This window comes from Manduca sexta, chromosome 11, assembly GCF_014839805.1.
Source record: "Manduca sexta isolate Smith_Timp_Sample1 chromosome 11, JHU_Msex_v1.0, whole genome shotgun sequence".
NCBI classification, from domain to species: domain Eukaryota; kingdom Metazoa; phylum Arthropoda; class Insecta; order Lepidoptera; family Sphingidae; genus Manduca; species Manduca sexta.
The window spans coordinates 12,375,612-12,403,002 of record NC_051125.1 but is presented as its reverse complement, the minus strand read 5'-3'; the positions used below and the strand labels follow the sequence as shown (position 1 = coordinate 12,403,002).

The window sequence follows — 27,391 nt, the reverse complement described above, 5'->3', positions numbered from 1 at the left end:
CAAGTCCGAAGTGGCACGGTGTCCCGTTAGTGGTCTCGAACGGCAGTACCATCGCGACCGCGCGCTCTGTCGCCAGTGTTGTGTTCCGTGCCACACCATCGATATAACGGTAAGGGTGTATTCCTTTTTTAAAAAAATCAACGTCTTTTTTTTAGAGATTTTTACTAATTTTAAAAAAAGAACATATTTTTGTCATGTCTATTTTTTTGTTGTTTAGTTCGGGTTTGTTTTTTTTTTTCGTTTTGCTTTTGTTTTACATTATTTTTGTGGAGGAAGAGATTTGTAGTTGTTTCGATCAATTTCTTGCTCTCTCATCTTCCTTTGTTAATTAAGGTAACCGGTTTAGCTTTTAAGTACGCTGGTTAATTGAGAACTGCGACAGTTTTATCATTTATAAAAGGAAGGTCTTTAAAATATGAAATACAAGGTATCGTTAAGTGCTTTTTATCCGAGATTCAAATGCCAAATGATGGTCATTGCTATCATTTCGCTCGCCAACGATTCAAGTATAGTAGTGTGATTAGCCTTATTGATCATGTTAATGAATCTAAAGATTCCGAGTTCCAATCCTATATAATAAAATGTTTTGATCCGAAAAATATTTTTTAACCACATTGACCGGAAATCTTGTTGATAGCATGTTTGCCGTTGAAGCCTATTTTAAGGTACCTATCCTCGCAGGTGTAGGTGTAATATGTCATGTATTAAAACGATATATTACATAATATTTGTACAAATTTGCTTTCATGTTAAACTGGATATTACAGACCTCTTTTAAAAGCTGTTATTTACATAACTACATTTTGGGTCAATATTTGTATCCGCGATGAAGGCAAAATTTGTGACACCAATTCGAAAAACATCGATTCGATTGGCCTGAGAATATTTCTTGCTTACATAAGTGAAGATAAATACCTCAAACATAAGATTTAATCTACATATATTTTCAACATAAAAATCAGGAATAATCCCGAAGATATACTTGCCATGATTTGATATTTGAAGTCTATAAATAACCTGTTTCCTATCATAACACGGGAGCAACTCAAGTTAAATAAAGGAAACCGGAACAAATAAGGTTTTATGGTGTAGTCTCTGCCCCCAACAGATACGAGACATAACAAAAACCCAAATAGATATTTACTGTAGTTCAAAATGTTATTTAGTTTGTTATAATTAAAAAAAGAAGTTACTTATTCAATACGTCACAACTGCCTTGATGGTGTAGTTGCTTTGCGTTGCAATACAACTACCGCTTGCATGTTCTGGATTCGAATCCAGGGTCGGGTGTGATATTAGTTTTTCTTCTATCAGCCGGACTCTGGAAATAGCCCTCGATATGACGATAGGATCGTCTTCTATCACGTTATGGGACGAAATACAAATGGTGACAATTAGATGCCCTGGTTGTATGTTTGCATATCCTTTCTGGGATGAAGGCGTCATATTGTATGTGTTATTCAATAACTGTTGTTATAGTTTACGTGTTCTAATCGTCTTTTCTGCATTTTGATATCGTCTGTTCTCTTTCTTCACATGATGTTAGATCTTTAAGATGTTCTAGTTGATGAAAGTCTGTTCTTTCATTTGAAAAGTTGTTAAATGATTGTTTTTGAAGAATATTTCCCAAATTTAGGTTCTCTTTTTCCATTGTATTAAAATTAAATTCAACAATTGTGGACGTTGCTCTTATCTCTACTTGTAACTTTACTTGGTCATTACTCAGTGTAACAGATGAGTTATATCGTTTTCCTGCCGGCGCACACGCAGTTGTTAAATTCTTGTCATTCCTTTAGCGACAGTGCATAGACCTATTACTGTCGTAGATTTAGCAATGTGATGATTAATGATATTATAATCGTTGGTGATTATTAGATCAATAAGAAGGGTTTAGTGTGTCATCTGGGATTGAACAAAAATTATTACCAAATGTACCTACACCTTTTTAGTTTTGGATATTATAGAGGAACCTATTCTTGAATGGCTAATGGGTGACTTAGAAAAATTATAATTTGTTACATCAGAGACATCCCTTACAAAAACTTGACATCCTGATCAAAGAAAACATAAACATAAGTTTGTATCAATACAGACGTCACTCAACCTACAGTTATAATCCATGTTATAAAGAAATCATAAACAAATGAAATTAGAATAATCACACATAATTAGTGCTCGACCAAGGGGACAGTTCTGCTAATTAATTTTGCAAATTGGTCACGCTTTTATGATGAAAGAAAATACAGTTGCTGGTATAAAAAAAAAATACTATAGTTACTGACATAAGGACCTACCTCCCGGCTATGTATTATTTAATATTAATACCACATTCAGGTAATGAAATAAACGTCACATATCTAATGATTAAAATTACTTAATTAGATTCGATCAACACAGATAGCATTTAGAGATAGAAGCTTGGTTTTAAGACCTGCCTTGCTAACAACTTTAAGAGATAATTTAAAAATCTAACAACGAAATAAATTCAGTAAACCTACCTCAGTTTAAATCTCCAATTCATCTTGTAACATACAAGTAGGCAATCTGACATAATGAACAACATTGCAACAGCAAAGAATAATTAAAAGCAACAGGAAATATGACAACATAAAGACACATTAGCATATCAGATGATGATGCACTGGCTTCACTAATAAACAAAGTAAGGTGGGAGAAAGTGTATGTTGCGCGAGATTCTTAGATCTGCTCGTATCTTTGATACGAGAAATATCGACTTTCGCTAGTCGGTTTTAAGGGCACTTTCGTTTGTGCCCTAGTTTTGTAAGGGCTCATGTGTTGGTGTTATTGAATAATAATACCCCTGTCTATATTTTCATGGGTTTCTATTTTTCTCCGGACTTCCTTTGATTATACTGGATTTGAAAGTACAGTGTACTCTAATTGGGATATTGACATTCAAATTATCCTTATAGGGCCACCACAAAAAATGCTATTCTAGATGTGACTGCTACGCCACTAGGTTATGCAGTTTCTATAAAATATAATTTTTCGTTTATATAAATAAATATTCATATTCATAAACTTGAGAAATGTGGGTAAATGCCAACGGTCTACGATTTCTACACGTGTGATTCACAAGTGAATATTTAAATAGAAACTGTGTTTAAAATTAAAAATATATTATTACTATAATGTTGATGAAAATGTTAAAAAGACTTTTTTTAACACCAAGATTATATAAGGCTTGTTACCAGTCCTTTGTAAAGAACTCGGGGTCCAAAACACTCAAAATCGATTAAAATATTGGTCACAAGCATTTGTCCTGCTCCAGAAGTCACGAAAATGTTCATTTTCCTCTGACTAAATACTTGAATGTTGCACAATGAACCAACCTTTCTTTGGCAAGTATAATATTTCAGTGACCTTAATATCTATAACCTAATCCATTGTCTTTCCGATCCGTTAGCTTAAATGTTCTCACGAGAAAGGTGTTCGGTCCTTTTACTTTTAGTGGATCAACAAAACAAGCTAATAACAGCCTCCGTGGCACAGCGGGATATGAATGAATGAACTTAAACTTCATTCCACAAACCATAAGGTTTGTGGAATGAAGTTTAAGAAGTTCGAGCACTAAGACAAATGTTTATCTACAGATAAATTAATGTTTTTATTTTCAAATATCAAGACTCATAATATTAGTTAAAATACGGCTTACACTAAGTTAGTTTAACAATAATTACGATTTGTTTAATTTTTTAATTTTTTTTTCGATGTAATTTCAACCAGAAATTAAAATATGGTCCTGATAGGTCGTCGGCAATGGTAAATGCAATAAATTTTTACTCCGTCTGATCTGTGTCCAAAAAAATAATTGTATAATATGTTTCGGATCTTTGCTGGTGGCATTAATCATATCTGCTCAGATAGATACCGCCTTATACAGGAGTAAAACCCGTGGTCGCCCATTTAAGTGTGTCATGTTTCGGGATCAGCCTGTGTATATCCGGTTTCAAACAGGCCGGAATAATTGTGTCGACTGGTGAGGGACAATGATCCCACTCGCCGTACCATCAGATGAAGTGGAGTCTGTTTGCTGCGTCCGTATAAAACCCGTATCCATATAACTATTGTTAATTGTGGGGTCTGTACTTGTGTGACGTTTGGTGACTAGTTAATTCAAAATAAGGATTATACAATTAGCTATAGCCTGATGAAGATTTAAGTCTTAAATGTATTAAACTGTTAATCCATAATTAATGATAATAATCATCATCATCACTGCTGAACATGGGCTTCCATCAAATACTTCCAGATCGGCCTTTAGGAAATCTAATAATGATAATGCTTACTGTATATTGAACACTACTTAAATCTTACCATCTCATCTATAAAGAAATTGTCTTACCCACCCCGTCCCAAATTGTCCCAAATAAAGGCAGCGTGTCCTTTCTACGGGCCATCTAAGGCAAGTGGGCCAGAGCTACCACGAAGCACAACGGGACTTTAATGGGAACATACGATGACGCGGCATAGATTCGCAATGGTATTTTGAGAAATTTTGGGTTGTTTCTATTAGTTATTGGTAGCACGCAACTGCTTAACTAATACCGTGCGAATGTTTTTTATAAAGAATTAAAAAAATATATATTTTATTCACTATTTCACAAGTTTTTCCTTATTAGCTAAAACTGGTAACCTCTTTTTAAGTTTATAAATAATTAAATGAGTTTAAATTTGATTTATATTTTGCTGGTGGTAGGATATATTTTATATTGGCCACCTTTGCACAAGGTGTTAATCCCGCCATAGTGGCTCACGTGTGTAGCGCTCCGGGATCAGCCTGAGTACATCTGTTGCTAACAGGTCGGCATAATAGTGACGACTGCCGAGGAGTAATCATCTCTCGTCAGTCGACATTCCATTGAACCCCTTGATTGATGCAGTGAGGTCACTTTGCTGTATTCGAATGTAAAAAATCTACGCAAAAGTATGTGTAAATTACATCAACTTGATAACACATAACTGTATTAAAGTACTGTGTTATTTTTGGATTTGTAGGAAATTGTAACATTAGCAATTTTTTTAGTTACATTCTATTGCAATTTTGATTCCTAAGCGTTCCAATTTTGGTCAAAAATGTAATTTCGTTAGAAAACAAAAAACTTGAGTTCTTAGTACAGTAATTCATTACCTTAAAACAATTTTTTGCTCATCAATTATATATTAAAATTTACATTCCATTACATACCGTATCCTTATAACCGTTATGTAAATTATAATAATCCAAATTAATGGATGTTTGTTTGAACATTTTAGTGGACAAGGCAATTAACCTCCTTCGTGAAATATTTTGCTACTATAAGATGCCGCCCACTATAGTAAAAATATTTGGAATTTCCTGGCGTATCTTACAATTACTAATCGCAGGTAATTCATAAATTTTGCTCTGGATATATTTACAAAAAATCCACTCTAAGCGATATCTAGCGATCAATTTTCTCCTGAAGTAAGCCGAAGATAGATAATTCTTAGCACTGTCGAATTGGTGTTATTCAACCCAAAATCAAAATAACACAACTCAAAAGATATGATGTATGCTAAACATAAAAATTCTGAAATTAAAACCAATATTAAAAAAAGACATGATGTAATAAAGAACAGTAAGGACGCAACGTTCAAACACCGGCTAATGAATAGTTCACATCTAATGCACGGCAATCTGCTTGCGACAGCGTTTGTAACGCGCGGAAACACTTTCTACAAGTGCCATAGTTTTACGCATCATGCACTTTTGTATGAAAAATTATATGTGTTTTATTTTTGAGTTATGTCGTGTGATGTATAATTCAATACGCAATATGTGCGTAAGTTATATTACAAGAATAGATACCAGCCCTTTTCCAATTGGTTACTACAAAGAGAAGTTTGGTTGTTCACTAAGGTTGCCTAATGAGGATTGAACGCAAACTGCGACCGAAAACTCTTCTTAAACTTTGATGCTTATGAAATAGATTAGAATGAATTGCCGTTAATTTGAAAAAAGAACGAAGTATACCAATAAGTGTTTTTTAAATATTGGCAAAAAAAAATATTGGAGATAAAAATAGTTTTGAAATTAATTATAAATATTTTTTATCACAAAATTATTTCGAAAAATGTTTGTTACTTTATAAACTTACTAGCTTTTGCTCGCGGCTCCGCCCGCGTTATAAAGTTATTCAGGCTAAAGTTTTCCGTTATAAAAATAGTAGTTTCCCGGGAGCCTATGTTCTTCCCAGGGTCTCAAACTGTCTCCATACCAAATTTCATCTTAATACGTTAGGTAGTTTTTGAGTTTAACACGTTAAGGCAGACAGATGCAGCGGGGGACTTTTGTTATATTATTTAGAACTTTTAAGTGAAACAATCCCGTCATACATCATTGTTGCATAACTTTAACTGTTTACGCAGCGCAGGCAACGGAAGCTCTCAAAACTCATAATTTTCCCCGTTTTTGCAACATGTTTCATTACTGCTCCGCTCCTATTGGTCATAGCATGATGATATATAGCCTACAGCACTCCAGGAACAAAGGGCTATCCAACACAAAAAGATTTTTTCAGTTCAAACCGGTAGTTCCTGAGATTAGCCATTACTGCTCCGCTCCTATTGGTCATAGCGTGATGATATATAGCTTATAGCGGTCCACAAATAAAGGGCTATCCAACACAAAACGAATTTTTCAGTTGAAACCGGTAGTTCCTGAGATTAGCCATTACTGCTCCGCTACTATTGGTCATAGCGTTATGATATATAACTATGAGCACTCCACAAACAAAGGACTATTCAACACAAAAATATTTTTTCAGTTCGAATCGGTAGTTCCTGAGATTAGCCATTACTGCTCCGCTCCTATAGCCTATAGCTCTCCACGAACAAAGGGCTATCCAACGCAAAAAGAATTTTTCAGTTTGGACCGGTAGTTCCTGAGATTAGCCATTACTGCTCCGCTCCTATTGGTCATAACGTGATGATATATAGCTTATAGCGGTCCACAAATAAAGGGCTATCCAACACAAAACGAATTTTTCAGTTGAAACCGGTAGTTCCTGAGATTAGCCATTACTGCTCCGCTCCTATTGGGTATAGCGTGATGATATATAGCCTATAGCACTCCACGAATAAAGGGCTATCCAACGCAAAAAGATTTTTTCAGTTTGGACCGGTAGTTCCTGAGATTAACCATTACTGCCCCACTCCTATTGGGTATAGCGTGATGATATATAGCCTATAGCACTCCACGAACAAAGGGCTATCCAACGCAAAAAGATTTTTTCAGTTTGGACCGGTAGTTCCTGAGATTAGCCATTACTGCCCCGCTCCTATTGGGTATAGCGTGATGATATATAGCCTATAGCACTCCACGAACAAAGGGCTATCCAACGCAAAAAGAATTTTTCAGTTTGGACCGGTAGTTCCTGAGATTAGCGCGTTCAAACAAACAAACAAACAAACAAACAAACTCTTCAGCTTTATATAATAGTATATAGATTATTAAAAGTAGTATAATTGATTCAATCGCTTCTTAACCCACTATCAAGCATTTGCACGAATATCAAGTGTGAGAATAACTCAATGAACTTTATTATATTGTGTAATTTCACGGCATCTAAGTGATTTCAATGGAATGTAGTTTCATAGTTAAATAACAGTAAACCGTGTAATTTTGGAACCAATCTACGGATCGGGACAGGTTTAAATCTGGTTTTGGATTCCAGTTATCACAGTTTCAGGTATAAGATAATGTAATCAAAATTATGTGGGTTGTATTACCATTTGTCAGATCGTGATGTATTTTCCATTACTTGATTATTTAGGAATGTTTAATATATTTAATAAGTAGGCCCCATGAGATGGACCGACGATCTGGTGAGGGTCGCCGGAGTCCGATGGATGAGGGCGGCCCAGAACCAGTACCTATGGCGCTCAATGGGAGAGGACTATGTCCAACAGTGGACGATTCCCCGAAATGATGATGATGATGAATATATTCAATTTACATCCAAAATATAAATGTTGCTTTCTAATCAATTTTAATGTCTTACATTGTCTTTCGCGTTCTTTATAACTTTAATGTCTTTGTTTTTCGTCTTGCCTTTTTGGGTGTATATTAGATCACAATAATTGAAAGCATTTATATGAAATTTGGCACTAGTTTTATCACTTTTAGTATCACACTTGGCTTTTAATTTAGCTAGTACCCTCAAATGCATTTATTTGAGAAACGAGGGTAAACAAATTCCATTCATTGTTTAAGTTGACACAAATTGTGTCGGTGTGAAAGTGTCTTTTGTGTATAAACGTTTAGAGTATGGTCCTCTTGGAAATACAAGTATCCATAATGAATATAATGTTAGCTTTTGCTTGCGCTTGCGTCCACGTAAACAACTTTACTGGATATTAAATTTGTGATTTTTCTGGAATTAAAGGGAAATTAATTCAGAACTTTGTCTATTTGTATGCTATATTTCACCTAAATCCGATAAATTTAACATCCAACCTTATAAAAAATACGATTTGGCAGTAAATATATACCATTAGAGAAATATTAAAATCAGTTTCGGAGCATTGTGTGTCACTCGATATGAATTTTTCTCGTTGTCTTACCTAATCTCTCTTTATAATCTATGAGTTTACTCTTGAGCACCTTTCTTTAATATATTGTGTTTTATTCACTTTTTTAATACGGGCACGACAAACTGATCCCATTAAAGCACATGGTAAGTAAGGTCTAAAAGAACGTCGACTGACGAGAGATGATTACCCCTCAGCAATCGACAAAATTATGCTGGCATGTTGGATCTGTAAAAACACAGACTGATCCCGGAACGCGACTTCTATGTGGGCTACTTCGGGGAGTTTTAACACCTGTACAGTGGTCGCTACGCGGTTGAATTTAAAATATATCCTACCACCAAAAAATGGAGTATAGAAGTGATATACTTAAAAGATAGATGAAGTTGCACATGTATCTATTTTGGACCTGGGGCTGTAGTCAAGACATAGCTGTTGGTAACAAAACTAACTACCAACTATATTGTATACTAGCCCAATGTTAATGCAAACGGTTTCGAGCGAGCAGCGCGGAATACGTCCAGTAGAAACGGAGGTGCGTTCCGACGCGCTGTTGCATGCTTGCTATTATCATAATGCGCCTGCGTCCTGAGTTACAAGCGTAATGAGAAAGTCAGATATTAAGGACAAAAAATAATCAATTCGCTCTAAGTAATAAGCGTAATAACAAAGTCAGATGTAAAAATATCTGAATAAAAAAACAAAATTCACTTAAACACTTTTCCTTGAAGTAACTAATCGGTTATCTTTATTTTTGATAAAAAATCTTTAATTCAATTTATCGCTGCTGTTACCCAAATTGATGTGATGGTTTCTAATATTCCATCTAAGTAATGGAGGTTATACAAAACTTTTTATCAATGTAAAAACCATGTTTTGATATGTTAAATTTGATATAATTTGTATGCATAAAACTTTCACTAGTTACCGGAAATATAATGAACTGTTGGTAAACGTATCGTGAATCATATAAATATTAAAATGAAAGCCATTATAGCACCGAGTGTGATTTCTTTACTGAGAATTGATTTACAGCTATAACTCCTTGAACCAGAAATAGTAATTATTATTTTGAATGAGAAAATGTAAAAATATATATGTATCCCAGAAAAGTGAGATTTTTATTTTAAATGATTTGCAAGCCAGTCACGCCGTGAACTGAAGTTTTTTTTTTATTAATTTTGAGTTGCATTTTAGTCGCCATTTCAATATATTTATCATCATAGTCATAATAATTTATTTTTGTTAGTGTAAAAATAAGTATAAAATTTGATTACTCTGATACGAATTTTCAACTATACATTAACTCTATTATCCCATCGCTTGCACTAAGGTCAATGTGCTGTAGGGTGGATGGTAATGAACCGGTTTCCACTGTCATTACCAGCTCCCGGTTGGTGGTTACAAATAACAGTTAAATTATTTATATAGTGCACTCTAAAAATATGTTGTTAAGAACGATAATAACTATAAAGGCACTCACCAGTCAGACAAATCTAGGTGAATATTGGGATATACATACAATTTTGGATCAAATAATAATACATAAATAGAAAACCTATTATAATAGACATATATGTCTAAACGAAAAAACATATAACTTTAAAATGACATATACAATAATTTATAATATATACAAGTTTAATCGAATTCGAAAATAATTACAGTATATTTTTTTAACAATTATTATAGGTAGGTACAGCTTTACACTGACCCCTCTCAGGTAAAAGCGAAGGGTTTCCATTTATCGTTATATTGTGTTGTTAGCAACCAGCTTTTCTTGCAACCTCATTTATGATCCTCCCATTTAGTATAGGATCTATGTGCTCAGCGTTTGCCTGAGTGAGCCTTCAATGTAGTCTATAATACTTATTGTTAAATAATTGTTTAAATAATTACACCTGCCATAAAATATGAACGAACGAACTTCTATCAACAAAGGATTCAAATATCTATCAATTTAATATTGTCTAATACCGTGTGGTTTAGAATTCATTACCATTTCTATACATATTATAAAACAAACTCTCCTTTTCTGTCTGTCGGTATGTTATCGATTTTCTCGAAAACTACTGAACGGATTTTTATGAAATTTGGAATAGAGATAGTTAAAGACACTGGGAAGGTTATATGCTACTTTTTATCCCTGATTTCTATACACCGAGACTTTTATTACGTAAAACTTGCACGCGGGCGAAGTCACCACAAAAACTAGTTTTTTATAGAAATCCCATATGATCTCTACCATTAACAACCTTATCTACTTAAGTAACAAGATAGATTTTCATTTAAAACTGAAGAAACCAATTGACTAAAAAAACATAAATCAAAACGAACTGAACGTCCTTAGTGTATAACGGCGTGCGACCCAAAAAGCCAGTCGGTTTCGGGGTCAGTAATGCGGGTCTGAATGAAGACGAAACAAGTTGCCGGTCACGGCCGAGAGGGCGACGACCTCGCCTACCTCTGTTATAGTGCTCGCAAATATTTTAATGTTTTTCGGTGATAGAAGCTTTAGGTTTGATTCTCGAATGGGAGAAGAAGTGTTTAGACTATAATTCCGCAATAATTATGTAGAAAACCGATTTTGGATATGACGAAAGTACGGTGTTTCGTTAATTATTTTTTAAACTCCGATGATATGGACTAAAATATCTATTACAATTTACATTATTTTTTTTAAATGAAATATAACAATTACAGACCTGTATTATATACTATCTTACTGCTGAACATGGGCGTCCTTTTTTATTTCAAATTGACGAGATGGTTTAAGGCTTGGTCCATCACGCTGGCCTAGTGCGGGTTAGCAGAATTTCGTCATATTAAATTTTAAAGGCCGAAATATCCATGATTATTAATTATTTTTACGTTTTTCTTTCAACTGCGAGAACTAATCACTAACTAGACGTGAATTTAAATTCTTTACTTGCCAATACTTGTTTAGTTACCCAGATTAAAGGTGAAAGAAAATGTATGAAAATGGACCTTGAGGTATCGCCATAAGCAAAAACTAAATAACAACTAAGCAACTTAAAAAGTGACAGAAGTGACTTGTTGAATATATAAAAAACAACTACAATATTTGCCGGAACGCGTAACATTCGGTGGCACGAACAGAAACGCGGTAAAACATCGCTAATGAGTTTTATTCGTGGATTACAAAAGGAATCGATACAAAATTATGTTGATTTCATTTCAGTACATATATTTCAACGATTATTTATTTACTAGTTGTTTGTCGGATATAAGTGTGCAAATCAATCATATTTTTGGTTAAAGCGATGCTATGTTTGTCGTCAATGTTAGAATATATTTAAGTGAGATTCGATCTATCTCAAACAAAAACATTTTAACAAAAAAATTATACCGCCTTCAAAAACCACAAAAAAAAAATCATTACCTATACCTAGTCTTGCCATAAATATTGTAATAAAGAAAAAAGAAAATTGTTAACTGCAAATAACATTTATTACTTTTACAGTGTGTCAGTTTAATACATAAATATAAAACAATTAAAAATATAAAAAGCTTATTCGAAGTGGTCTCCATTGGCTGCAATACAGTCCTTTAAACGATGAGGCCAGTTATCAATAGAAGCACGCACTCTTTCCATGGGAAAATTCTTCACTGCCAATCGTATAGATTGTTTTAGGGACTCAAATTATCATGGCGTTTAGAGCAAGCTGTACTCTCTAAAACTGACCACAAATCATAATCCAGCGGATTAAGATCGGGACTAGACGACGGCCAGTCTTCAGCTCTGATGAAGTCCGAAACGTTCGATTCCAACCAAGACTGCGTGGACCGAGCTTTATGACCCGGCGCCGAGTCTTGCTGGAAGGACCATACTTGGTTATTGAACATGGTGATGTTAAGGGGCTTAACTACCTTCTCAAGAATGGTATCTTGATACACTTGTGCCGATGTTTTGATACCTTTTCACAAAAATATGGCTCAGTCACTCCTTCATAGCTAACACCCCACCAAACCATCACTGAAGTCGGATAATGTCCACGTTGCACTCTGTCGACTAATTGGGAAGCTTCCTTAGAGCTTTGAGCATAAATACGGTCATTTTGTTTGTTAAAATGTTGCTCAATTGTAAAAATTTTCTCATCCGTAAACAAAATTTTTCTGTGACCTCCCTTTGCGTACCGCTTCAGTAGTTGTTTCGATTTTACCACCCTATTCTTCTTTAAATTATCAGTTAAGAAATGGCCAGTGCGTCTCTTATAGGCTGCAAGTCCTAAGTCATCTTTTAAAATACGCGACATGGTTCTAGGTGCTATCTTCATTTCCCGAGATAAAATCTTTTGCTTTCGGACAGGATTTCTTCGAATTCTTTCCCTTACTGCTTTGACCACCTTTTTCGTACGAACACTACGTGGACGGCCAGATCTTTTCTGTCACAAACAGAGGAGGTCTCATTGTACCTATTAATAGCCCGGTACACAAACATTTTACTAATACCAAGTGTATGGAGAGTTTTAAAAATTGCATTTGGCTCCATACCTACTTTGTGTAATGCTATCACAGCGATTCGGTTCTCTTTATCACCCCACACCATTTTAATATCGCAAAATATTTTACAATGTATTGGCGCCAAAATGAGAAAACACAATGAACAATCGTATAAAAATGACAGATTCGAAATTCAAATGTAATATTTTTTTATAATTAAGTGTAACAGTATTTATGGCCAGACTAAGTATATTGATTACTAATTTTGGAGTCGGTGACTAATTAAAATTGATAATTAAGCTAGATAAATGAACAAATGTACGACACGAATGGACTTAATGCAGAAGGTATTTTTTACCTTTAGATGGTGCAGAGTCTAAAGAAGGTAGTTTTTCTAGTGTTTAAGAACTTAATGACTGCCTCGGTGGCGTAGTTGTATTCCACGTCCGGTACAATAGCGCTCTGAGGTCCTGGGTTCGAATCCCGGGTCGGGCAAAGTGATATTTGGGTTTTTCTGCTCGGTATCAGCCCGGAGTCTGGAATTTGTGCCCGATATGGCGATAGGCTCGCCCCCTATCACATCATGGGACGGAACATACTTGGCGAAAAGTGGGTGCCCTAGTTGCGCCTCTGCATACCCCTTCGGGGATAAAATGCGTGATGTTATGTATGTATGTATGTAAGAACTTAATCTTTGATTAATAAAATTCCTGGCAAAATGATCACCTAAACGATAATATTGTAAGTATTCTAACTATTTTAGCATAAACGAAATGACGCACAATGCATTGGAACTTACAACCACAACAGCAAACCGCAAATTGAATAGAGAAAAAGTGAAAGGGTGTAATGTAATAAATAACAATATAGTTGTTTACTTGTACTTTCTTTGGTTTTTTCCACAAAATTACAATGTTATTAACATTGTTGGCACTCCTTCAAATGATAGGCGTGGTGTTTTCTTGCAGAGTTAAAGAAAGTAAATTATTGAAAAGGAGGTTTCCGTACTTACTTCATAATGGCCAACACCTCAGTCTCTTTGTTACTATGAATGCTGCTAAGTCTTGAAACGTCGGGAGAAAATTAAAATATAAAAACCGTGTAAAATCCGCAAAATAGTTTTATTTCAATGTTCTTAATAAATGTTTAGAAATTATGTGTGTCAATGTAGGTACTACCGTTTTTTTTAAATACGTGTGAATTCGCAAAGAAAGCAAAATAGAAATATCACTTAATGTACTTATGTGTTTATATTAAAAAATAATTTTAAAACTAACCGCAAACATGCCGAGAATTAAAAATTTTACACAATAAGAAGTCGCTTTTTTATTGTTTTACATTCATACATTCTGAAACCGCAATGATTATTTATTTTTTTAATATTATCGAGTCACCGGGCAATGGTATTCATTGTGTTCCTTTTTAGATAAACCGTATACATAACGTCAATGTCTTATGACAAATAACATCTGAAGTATGACAACTACCAATAATTATGCATAAATTTGCGAAATCTTTAGAAATTATTGAATTTATTTCGTTTTCAAATAAATTATATAAAGCTAAACTTTGCTATAATTTTAAGGATACATTATAATTATTCATACATACATAGATTGCCACTTTACACGATTTTGGCATTCTTCACTCGCTTCCTCCAACTTCATCAATCTTTTCATGCATTCCCGGTTCAGAGTGCTTTTAACCTCGTCTATACTAAAAATGTCAGATATCTGACATTCCAAGGTTCGGTGCAGTCGACCCCTAACGGCTCTGTATTGCTTGAAAAATAAGCAATAATATATGAAAAGAAATCTCTATTCCATATTACCGCTAACTAAACACATACAAGACACCATTAGTTTTTCCTACATAAATTATACCCTCGGCCAATACATTACGTGGGTTGCAGTTACTTCTCTTCGCGTCTCAGGTTAATGATGTTATAACGGCTTTTTATGTTACCAGTTTAAAGTTAACGCATACAAAGTTAACAAGACTGTCAAGTTGCTCTTGTGGTTTGGAATTTAGATTTTTAACCGAGTTAAAAAGAAGAAGCCGTTCTCTATTCGTAGAATATTTGTATGTGTAATATAACTTCGTAATTTATTAAGCGATTTGGAAGATTCTTTTCTATTTGATAGGATATATTTCTAGTTCTTTTTTGGGTTTTTAAATTACATGTCATCATTTATATGTTTAAGAATTCGTATTAATGTTAATTTTGTTTCTTTACAGGTATTAATCGGATACGATGGCGCGAAGAAAAAGTGCGTGTGTAAAGTGGACTTTAGTATTATTATGTGTTGTTTGTCCGTTTGTGTATAGTAGGCCACAGGACGCGTCACAAGATAGTACCGTTAGCAGTATAACAGACACTACAGAAAACCCATTAAGGTATAGATTTATATATAGTTTAGACAATAGTACTAAGTTACCCACAGTCTTTATACATGAAATTAGAAACGATACTAATGAAAGACAAAGTGATATTAATGTAGATTATTTTGTTGCTAATAATGAACCTAATAATGCTAGAAGAAGTCGTCTTTTACGCAACAGAATTGAAAAGAAAAAAAACAAACCTAAAATTCGGCCTGTAGTTGCAAAGAAACCAATTGACTACGATGATTTGAACGATAAAAGAAAGCCTACAATCAAAAAAGTTATTACTAAATGGACCGATCAAACTAAATATGAAGATCTAAATTTCTCGATCGATAACTCGGATGAATTGCAAGAAGTTCCTTTATCTACTTCGGATAAACACCCTATTGGTCTTAACACAAAATCTAAAATACATCATCCAAATAGCCATTTTAACAAACTATACAGACCTACCCCCGTTTATTCAGAGGAGACACAAGTATATTCTAACCAATTTCACGTAATAGATTATCCATTAAAAAGACCTTACTATTATACCACACAACCAACACCCACACCAATTATCACGAATGTAGGTTACCCAAAACCGTGGTCACAAAACACGAACGACCGCCGCAAAACGACCACAAGAAAACCGGCCCCAGTGACGGAACCGTTAAAAGATTACAACTACCATAATTTGGGCGCTAATTATCCGAATTACGACGTCACCACATTCCCTCCACATTCGGCTTATACGGAAAAAATTATAATACGTCCCGAGGAGTATAGTGGCTCGCCTGACGATTGTCCTACTATTTTTTTAACTTTGAATAATACTTTCCAAGGACAGGCTAAGGAGGCCTGCCCTGACCTCAATATAGCTGTAAATACTAATGTAATCAATAAAAATGTTGTTATCGAATCGGAGGAAGAAGAAGAGGCAGAAAGCATATTTCCTGATGCGTTTGGAATACCTTTAGGTGATGATTCAGCTAATGATGAGTCATTGGCTAACGATTATTTCCAATCCGATGAAATTCAAGGACAAATTGAAAGTGCGTCTGTCGAGGGAACGGAGCTAGACAGTTATAATGCTGGTAATGCAATTCCTGCCGAATCAGTAGAGCCAGGCAATTACGGAGCACCTTCATCACCTATATCAGCTATATCTAAACCAGGTCGTCCACAGAACGACGATGATGACTTCTTCAGTTTTTCTTCTTTGTTAGAATTCTTTCGTCCTGCAGTCAATTTGCTAGGGTGGCTTGCATCAATAAATCCGCTAACTATAGGACTGTTTCCTCTTTTATTAACTCCGTTGGCATTTCTTTTCGCTGGTTCTGGTTTGGCAGCTTTATTTTCCTCTTGGTTCTTACCGTATGGTCGTGAAGCGCCACAGATAATACATTTTTATAAACCGGATATGCATTGGGAAGAACGACTCAAGTCTTGGGGTTCGAACTCCTTTCCTGATAGTAGAAGAGTAAGACCAGAGTATGTTAGGACAAATAAAGAGATGGAAATAAAAAATAACTTCCAACCAGCTTGGGTTATAAAATTTAAAGAATGGATGAAGGCGACTGCACAAAAATTGGAGAATAATGGAAGCGCATTCAGCAATCATAAAAATACAAGAAAGAGAAGAGAAACTTGGGATGGAACTGTTAAATAACGTAAAAAAATATAAGAAATGGTTATGCACATGTGCAATATTTCAGCCAGTATTAAAATAAAAGATAGATTATTATGGTTAAGACAGATACATAGTTTAAAGTAGAGTTGATGACAAAAGTATTAATTTAATTTATTTTTAGTTGTAAAATACTATACTTTAATATACCGTTAATACGACCATACGTAAGACGTGAAACCCGTTGCGTTTCGGAATTGAACTAAGCATAGTTGGTTGCCGAAAAGGCCGGCATAATTATGTCGACTATAAAGGATTAGTCATCTTTTGTCAGTCGACAATTTATCTGCACCTCACTCCGCTTACCATCAGGTGCAATGGTGTCGCTTTGCTATAAATAAAAAAAACAATATTACCACAAATGCTTTGGAAATTATTTAATGGTGCTAGGTCATAAAGAATACGTACGACTTCCATGAATATTTATAATGACTAAGATTTTGCTATGTTTCATGTAAAGTTCAACTTTCAAATAAAACTGCGGATTTCAAATTTGTCCATAAAGTAGTGGTTTCTAGTGTTGGTTTGTAGATCGAAAATTAAGTTAAGGTTATAGCTTAAGGTCCATTTTTCATACATTTTGTTTCACCTTTAATCTGGGTAACTAAACAAGTATTGGCAAGTAAAGAATTTAAATTCACGTCTAGTTAGTGATTAGTTCTCGCAGTTGAAAGAAAAACGTAAAAATAATTAATATGCATGGATATTTCGGTCTTTAAAATTTCGTCATATTAAATTTTGTTGTAAATTTTCTTGTTTAGTTACCCAGATTAAAGGTGAAACAAAATGTATGAAAATGGACTTTAAGCTATAACCTTAAGATAGTTTATTAAATCTGGCATAACTCAGATATTTTTTCATACTTGTAGACCTGAAACTATGTAAATTAAGTTATGTACAGTGTACATAAATAGCTAAACAAATTCAAAACTTCAAATCACTTATACACTTTTTTATTCTATATTATTTTTTGATTTACAAAATTAAAGGGATTTACGATATTTTACACAAAGAAAAAAATCATTTAAACTAACCGTGTATGCACAACTTGTAGTTGAATTTGTTCAGCTACTTTTGTAGCTGACTGTACTATACGTAATTTTCTCAGATTAGGCTAGCTTTGTTTTTGGTCTACAACTCGTATAAAGCTTCCTCGGCTGTAATTTTAATATAAAATCGATTTCTCTGGCTTTTAGTATGCAAGCTGTAACATATACTCCGGTGGTTGTAGAATATATTTAAATCCGCCCGGATCGCGACCACCATACATAAGGTGTTAAAACCCCCCATAGTAGCCCACGTAAGTGTGTCGCGTTTCGGGATCACCCTGAGTTAATCCGGTTCAAAAAGGCCGTCATAATTGGCGACAGGTGAGAGTATCACCTCTTGTCAGTCGCCATTTTATATAGATCCCACTCCGCTTACGATCAGGCGTAGTTACATCGGTTTTAACTATGTATGGATTAACGACCTATTAATGATCCGTGCTGATTGGAGACAAAGCTTTAAGACTGTGGGTAACTTACATTAAGGCACTTGCAAATAATTCATTTGCGAGAATTAGATTCTTAATTTAATTTTGTAATAATTGTTAACGCTATTATGAAAGTATTATTACATGAAGTTAAGTAATTTAAAGTTATTTTTATTATATAATTTATGAATGTATATAAAATAGAATTTTAATAAATTTTTTAATCAGTTATTTGTTGTTTTTGTGTCTTATTTCTAATATAATATTTTAATGTGAATTTAATTTGATTCTGAAACTACGTGACAATCAATAATATTGTGGTCTTTATTTGTATTTGATATAATGGTGAATTTAAAACATATTATAATGCATATTTTAATATATATTTGCTGGTTTAAACAGGCCGGCATATTTGCATCGACTGGCGAGGGTTAAGCATTTCTTGTCAGTCGACATCCTATTTGACTCTAATTCAGCTTCCATTGCTGTTCCCCTTAAAAAAATGTTTCAAAAATATGGTATTATAATGTAGTGATTTTTTGGTATTCTTTTTCATGTGGTCAAGCCAATTGCTATTTTTTTTTTACAATTTGTCGCTCATAATATAAAAATTGTGCTTTGAATGGTTTATTTAAAACTTAATAACTATCATCAACTATTGATCACCCCTCAAAGCAGAACAAAATTATAATCAACCATATTTACTTGCCTTAATGTTTTCATTTAATTGTGATCATAAAGCCATAATGTGTAAAAATAATATAATATTGTTACTACTGTGTTATAATTTTTGGTATAAGCTAATTTTGGTATAAAACAATCAAAATTATTCCTTGAAAGCACATTTTGACGACAATAATAATTATTATAGCAACTCATTGTAATATTTTCAAATTCCAGGGCTGTCACGCAAAAAATATCAGAAGAACCAAAACCAGTGCCTGTTGCCTCTGCAGCCGCAGTTCCAGATTCAGCACGAGATGTCAAATCCAAGCTTCCAATCCGCGATTCCATCAAAATCGTCGCGAGCCAACTTCTTGATAAGCCCGAAAACGAATCTGCCAACACACCAGTAGCTGATACGAGAGTACCACCAAAATTGAAATCTCAGCTATCAAACAAACATAAAATAAAGACAAGAAATGAAGACGGCGAAGGAACTTACAACGGACATGCTGGTGAAGCAGTCCCAATCACTTTGGATGACGTGGACACAGAAAACAAAATCAGTGACGTAACAAACGAGTCTTCAACTTCTAATGATGGTATCTCTACTTGGATTCTGGTTAGTAATCCAACAAATGCATCTACTGTTTCTACTGAACCAACTAAGACAGAAGAGGCTCAGAAGAAACCTAAACCACCGGCTAATAAAAATAAGGCCAAGAGACCTCAGAATAATAAAACTGTACCTAAGCGTCCCACTGCAGGTAATAATAAAGGTGACATGATGGCCAGTGCCTCATCTATTAATGAGAATGCTTATACTAAAATAAGAGACACAGCGCCTACCAATGTCCAAAAAACTAAAAGCACACCTAATCAACGTACTACAACTATGTCTTCTACAGAAGTTACTATCCCGAAAAAAGAAGTAACAAAATCACAGTCGATCGCAAAACCTAAAAAGAAGAATAAGAATAAACAGAAAGTGACTACAGAAGCCCCTGAAGAGAATGAATCAGCTTTATTGCCAATGGAGCCTAAAGAACAGGAAATCGAACTTGAAGTGAGTACTCCACCAACGACCACTAAGAAACCAAAACGCAGTTCTTCCAAATCTAAAAATAAAACAAAGAAGAGAAAAACGTCTACACCTAAGCCCGAATCTGAAACCGAAATTACAGAAATCAAAACGTCTGGAAACAAAACAAAATCTGCTAAGCCGGCAAAGAAACCAGAGCAAACTGGAACAATAACAACACAACTTTACAACTACTTCTCTAGGGAAGTTATGCCTTCGGTCGGAGTAGGCGTTATCGGCTTAGCTAGTTTAGTAGGCATCGCTAGCTATTTCTTGTATCCGTTTTCAACACCAGTCAGAAGAACGTTCGAAGTTGACAAAATGGATGATATTTATAAGTACAATGCTGAAGAATACGCTAATGACGGAAACGGACAAGCTGAGGAAGAGATGTTAGGAACAGTATTAGCGGGAATGCCTACTCATGCTAAACAAAAACTGAACCCATATGCCGCTCAAACACCACATATAAACAGATATCCAGTTAAAAAAGATCAGGATCTGAGGTATCGCCACGGAGCAGTTTATGACCCGAATTACAGTAGATACCCTCAACAAAAAACTGGCATTGCGCACGCCGCTGTTTACGCAAAACCCGTTAACTATAATCCACAATACGAAACTAGACATGTTTATACCACAGAGGGTAAATATAATTTTGACAAGCCACAAAGCTACACGCCGTACCCTGCAGTAGAACCCATCTACGCTGCACCACAAACGGGTTCTGGAGTATCATCTTACGGGAATGATAATACAAATTCCGTAGTATACGGCGTTAAACCAACATCGGATTCGGATTTTAAACCAGTGTACCCTTATAATAGTCAGTTCTTCAGCGAATCAACAAGTAGTCCGGTAACATATTCTCCCACTTCCATGTATTTAGGTTCTAACAATGAGGAGCAAGAAGCCAGCGTTGAAAGTTCCAGTCAAAGTAATGAATCTGATGAAAACAAATTTGTAGTTGGCAATGTGCCTAAAGAACTTGTTGATTCTGCAACGCCGGCAGTAGTGCCAGAACATGGACCTAGGAAATTGAAGAAAAGGAGTATATCTAGTTCACTTGAAGAGATATTAAGGGCTGAGAAAGAAAATAAGGACATATTTATTAGCAATGAGATTGATGATTCTTACAGTGTTCCTGTGAGAAATCTTGCAGCAGTATCAGAACCTTTACCTATGAATGACGTTGAAAAACCCAAGGAAGTAATTCCAATATACGCCGTATCAATGGACCCAGCCAAGGAACAAAATACTGAATCAACGACTTTAAAAAATGAAATTATTGAAAGCGTCTCCACATTACCCGTAAGTAATGATAGGGAGAAAACGAACACAGCAACTGAAAGCGATACTGAAGTTACTACTAAAACATTTAAGGTATATGAAGTATTCCCTGGGGTAAGTAGCCCGAAAGTTAAAGACGCTACAAAGTACGAAACGACGACGCAATTCAGGAATATGATGACAGAGACTACAACCGACATCAAGTTGGAGACTACATCAACTCTACCACCTTCCCTTCGCCGGTTTCTGATCCATCATCACCGAAACCAACGCAACCTGACGTCATCACATACCCTCCATTGAACCAGTCAGGTGGATTCTTCACGTTTCTAAAGAGATTAGTAGAATTTAAGTATAGGCTTGGGTTAAGTATATTGCAAAGTACTTCGGAGTCCTTAAACAGATATCTGCGTAGTATGGAAGACACGATGACAAAAGTAGCAAAGGCTTCGAGAACGTAAGAATCCGTACAGATCATTAATATACTTCTGTAACTTTAATTTCGTTTGAATTACATACCTTAGCAATTTATAAAACTTTTGACTCAAAATAGTTTAGAGAACTGTCAAATTTTGATTTTCTATTTTTAAACACCAAAATTGATTCATTTTATTAGTAGATAAAAAGTTTTGAATGAATAAGTTTCTAATTTCTATAGCGAACTATAACGAATATTATTATATCACAATTTCGTTATCAAAAAATAATACAAAATCTCGTTTACATCTATTTGTCAATATTAATCCAAATAGAGATTTTAAGACACTCTTGCATTTATACTCCAAAAAACTTAAGCTAGTTATTTTATAAGCAGCATTAAGGAGGTTGTATTACTTAAAGGAAGTTATTTGTAAAATCTTATGAACAAGTATTTCGCGGGATAATTTCGTCATCCGTTTTACGCATACGTGGTTTAGCGCCATCTATCGGTCAGGGTGATTAAATTATATTTAAATATGCTCACTAGCGCCATATAGTGCGTCTATTGTATCTCTTTAGTTGTAAGTAAATTGGCAAAGCGGAATTTATTAAAATATTTAGACTAAGTTTCGTATAAGTACAGGGAAATTAAAAGTATATAATATATCCAAATTTTGTACTTATATTTTATAATTTCAGAACGTTATCCTCGGTTTAATTAATGATTGAGGGAAGCCTGCTGAATTTATATTGTGATAAAGAATTTTCGAATGATTTACTGTTTTACTTTTGTGTGTAAAAACAGACTAACTTGTCGACTAAATTTAATACTTATGACTTGAAATCCGACTATGTATTTTATAATCTCATGTAACACTAAATTGTAAATATTTTTAAATAAAGATTTTATATAAAATCAGAAAATATTTTATTTAATTATATTATTAGGCTTTGAAAATTAGGTTTGATTTGATTTTACTCATAAATGTACAATATCACATATATTACAATATATACTATAAGTGGATACAACGCCATCTTTGAACAAATGAAAACATCTATTAGCTTGTCGCACCTTCGCGATAATGTACAGATAGTATTGCAGGTGGCGCTATTTTAAGTATCAATTCTAAATATAAAAAAATAATAATTTAATTTAATGTTTTATATTAAAAAAAATGAAAAAATAAACATGATTCCATAAAAAATTACATGTTTATTATAATAACCACGGATAAAAAACATACATATTAAGAAATTTAAATTAAAATTTAGTTGAATTAAATAAATTAATAATAACGCGAAAACCGTTGGCAGAAAATAATTGTAACATTAATTTCACGCTGAAATCCCAAACATAAGCAAGTATTAGACGAATTTAATGGGCTATGCGGTTATATGGATAGTTGAGGTTAATTTGGCAAGTTTAATTGCCTATAAATCTACGGACCTCTTTACATAGGCGTATTGTGAGTTTATGATTGCGGCCAACTTCACTCTACAATGTTCAGGAAACGAATAATGGAATTTAAACAATTATGTTCCACTTTTCAATAATCTCTATTGTAGTAGGTATTAGGTTAGACCACCCTATGAAGTCTATGAGGCAAAATAAAGGATTTCAGAGATAAAGATCACGTTTTATATTTTTCCGGGATAAAAAAGGGCCTATATTTTAAGTTAGACCTCTAGTTACACTGGTGAAAACTGCTTTTAATTCCATGTAGTATTTTTGCGTGATAAGTGTACAAATAGTCCATTGAAATGTTACATTTTTTAGGCGTTACCTTGCGTTTTTTAGAGGACGCAATTATATTTTTTTGAAGTGTAGGGGGGGTCCGTGTAAAGCTAAAACCAAGTTTGTGGGGTCGCCACCCTTGTCCCACGGCCGCCATCTTGAAAATAGGGGTTGAAATGGTTTCTACGATGTATCTCTTAAACTATATATCTGACAAAAAAAGATTATAAACATTTTTTGTGGCAAATTAAATTCTCTACAACTTTGGTCTAGTAACTTTTTGTCGTAGAACTATAAATAAAAAAGTTATAAGCGAAAATGTTAAGAAATTCAATGTTAAGCAATGTCCATTGCAACGTCATCAGAACGTGTGTTTATAAGGTTCATAATACTTTTTTTTGTACTCTAATTACGTACAACACAAACCCGCGGTTGTCGGTTTGTACGCGAATTACTTGGATCCTGAATCGCTTTGGCACAGATGAAGCAATTGTTCACAAAATCAAAGTCTGGCTCTGCAGCTCCTGAAACTGACGATAAACTACTGGAGCTGCTGCAGCGACGACGAACAACATTATCGGTTCGATTGTGCACGTAATAACAATAACACGCAATATGTACAGTAACTTCCGAAACAGTTCGTAAAAATTTGTTTTTGTGAACAATCAGTCGTCGCACAACCGCGGGTTTGTGTTGTACGTAATTAGAGTACAAAAAAAAGTATTATGAACCTTATAAACACACGTTCTGATGACGTTGCAATGGACATTGCTTAACATTGAATTTCTTAACATTTTCGCTTATAACTTTTTTATTTATAGTTTTACGACAAAAAGTTACTGAACCAAAGTTATAGAGAATTTAATTTGCCACAAAAAATGTCTATAATTTTTTTTTGTCAGATAAATAGTTTAAGAGATACATCGTAAAACCATTTCAACCCCTATTTTCAAGATGGCGGCCGTGGGACAAGGGTGGCGGCCCCACAAACTTGGTTTTAGCTTTACACTGACCCCCCTACACTTCAAAAAAATAAAATTGCGTCCTCTAAAAAACGCAACCCCAAATGTAACTTTTCAATGGACTAAAACATCTAGACAGACATTAATTCAAAACAATTAAGTAAGTATATTTTGGCTTCTGTTTCTCTAATAAAGATGACCATATTAGTTCTTTTTTAATATCTATAACGGACAGCTATCAGCTGTTACAATTCTATTATATGTATTGATTTAGATAATTAACACTTCTTTTCTTGACAATATCTTAAGGCGGTGTGGGTAGAGAAGGTGGATTGTATCAAATTAAAAAGGGCAAAGGAATCGAAAGAGGGTTATTTGGACTACTAAAAATGTAAATAAGTAAATGTAAACCGAAAATTTACGTTAATAACTTACATTGTGACTTTTGTATTTAGTCGTCTTATATCGCTGCTTACTAATCCAAGACTCTATTTTATATTCGATGCATAAATTGAATTATATAAGTACATAAATTAATTGACGAAGAAACATTCTCTAAATTCCGTGGTTATTCTATTGGTCAAGGAACTATGTTTTACTAAATACATTGAATCCTTGGATCTAATATTTAGATCTACCTTAATAGTTCAATATGCCTCAAGAACGTGGGATTCGGAGAGGTATGCATAACGGCTTGTTATATAATACTGAAGGGACAAGCCCGCAAATGCCACGATTTATTGTCAAATAATATCCTAATTCCTACTATGTCACCTAAGTAATATAAATAGGAAAGGAAAAAACTCTAATATTTCTTTTAAGTTTCTTTTAAGTAAGTTTGACAAACAGGAGATAAATAGTCGGTTATAGGGCAATATTGTATAAATAGTGCTGAGGCTGAGGCTGTAGTATTGTACTATTCCCGATGATATGTATCGTGGATTATTTTATCTAATTTTTGTCGAGAAAATGTTTAAAGAGGGACTCTTATTCTGGTAAGAGATTCATGTAGATGGCGCCACAGTGAGAATATCTTTACTTCTATACGATTATATAAAGCTGAAGAGTTTATTTGTTTGAACGCTCTCTCTCAGTAACTACAAAACCGATTTTGATTTTTTGTTAGTAATAGGAAGCTACATTACTCCTGTGTATAATAATATAATAATAACATCAGTTCTGTATTATATACTGTCCCACTGTTGGGCACGAGCCTCCTCTACTACTGAGAGGGATTAGGCCTTAGTCTCCACCACGCTGACCTAGTGCGGATTGATAGACTTCACACACCCTCGAAAATCCTGTAGAGAACTACTCAGGTATGCAGGCTTCCTCACGATGTTTTCCTGCACCGTTAGAGCAAGCGATAATTCACGAAGAATACACACATTTTTTAAAAAAAGTTAGAGGTTTGTGCTTTTGAGATTTGAACCTGCGGACATTCTTCTCGGCAGTCCGTTCCACATCCCCCTAGGTTATTTTATCCCGGGAAAATACAAAGCAGGACTTTTACACGCAGGCGGAGACGTGGTCAAAAGCTATGACACCAAATATTTAACATTACTCTTCTAATATACTATGCCGAAACCGAGAAATTACGACGCGGAGGTCCAATAAACCGCATCGACACCGCCTGTATCTCCGGCGGTCGCCCTATAAAGCCCTAAAGGGGGGCGACGTCTTTTATAGACGCACAGGGAAGGAAAACATTAACCCTTTTAGTTTTCCTTTAGTGACGCTCTGTGACCGCCATACTAAGGTGTGTTATTAAAAGGTTAACCCGGCAAAATGAACGTTTATTCGTTTATTGCTAAATGTAACTGCTTCATACAGTTATCTGGGGTGATGAATTCTTAGGATATTTTTACGATGGTATATTATACTATGTACATTATTATTATATATATGCTATATATTAGTAACATACTAGCTTTTGCTCGCTCTTTCGCCCGCGTGAAGGAGTTTCCCGGCATAGAAAGTAGCCTATAACCTTCCCAGGGTCTTAAACTATTTCCATACCAAATTTCATAAAAATCCTTTCAGTAGATTATGAGAAAATTGAACACATACAAACAGATAAAAGGGGCCTTTGTTTTATAATATATATAGATTTTATCGCACTATTTGTAGATGCACCTTGCTTATTTCTGCACCACTTTACGACTGGTAAAAAATACCTTTGGCATTAAATCTGCTTATAAACTTCTCTGTATATAAATTGTATAAATAAAGAAATAATTCATGACGTCGTTGCTCTGTTGTGATGAACCCCGGTGTTCGTGGCTGTTTTTAGTGTAACACTGTTCTGTATAAAGTATATAAGGTTAGCGAGAATAAAGTTGTAATTAAGCGAGAATATGTTTGTGTGAGTTTTTTTATACGGATTCGGCCAAGTTACTCCAGTGCACCTGGTGGTTAGTGGAGCAGTGTCCAGAGTGTAAACCGACGAGAAATGATTAACCCTCGCCATTCGACATAATTATGCCGGCTTGGTTGAAAAGAGTAATACTATAATTTATTATACGAAGTAAATTATTTCAATTCATTTGTTTACGCGGCGTCTGTGTGGGTACCAGAGAATTGTATATCTGTAATAGTGTGTTAACATTATTTCTTTTATTTTGAAGCACATAGAGTTCAATTTGAATTTAAGAGGCAGCTGTGT

At 34.4% G+C, this 27,391-nt stretch overlaps 1 protein-coding gene across 1 annotated transcript; it reads left to right on the top strand.

The window, feature by feature from the left end:
* Window positions 1-22,924, top strand: LOC115445875 (titin). Its single transcript, XM_030172356.2, is given in 4 exon segments — window positions 1-109; window positions 15,277-15,435; window positions 19,473-21,838; window positions 21,841-22,924. Coding segments are annotated over 3 exon segments (2,736 nt in total). The 5' UTR covers window positions 1-109; window positions 15,277-15,292; the 3' UTR covers window positions 22,068-22,924.
* The last annotated feature ends 4,467 nt before the right edge of the window (window positions 22,925-27,391 follow it).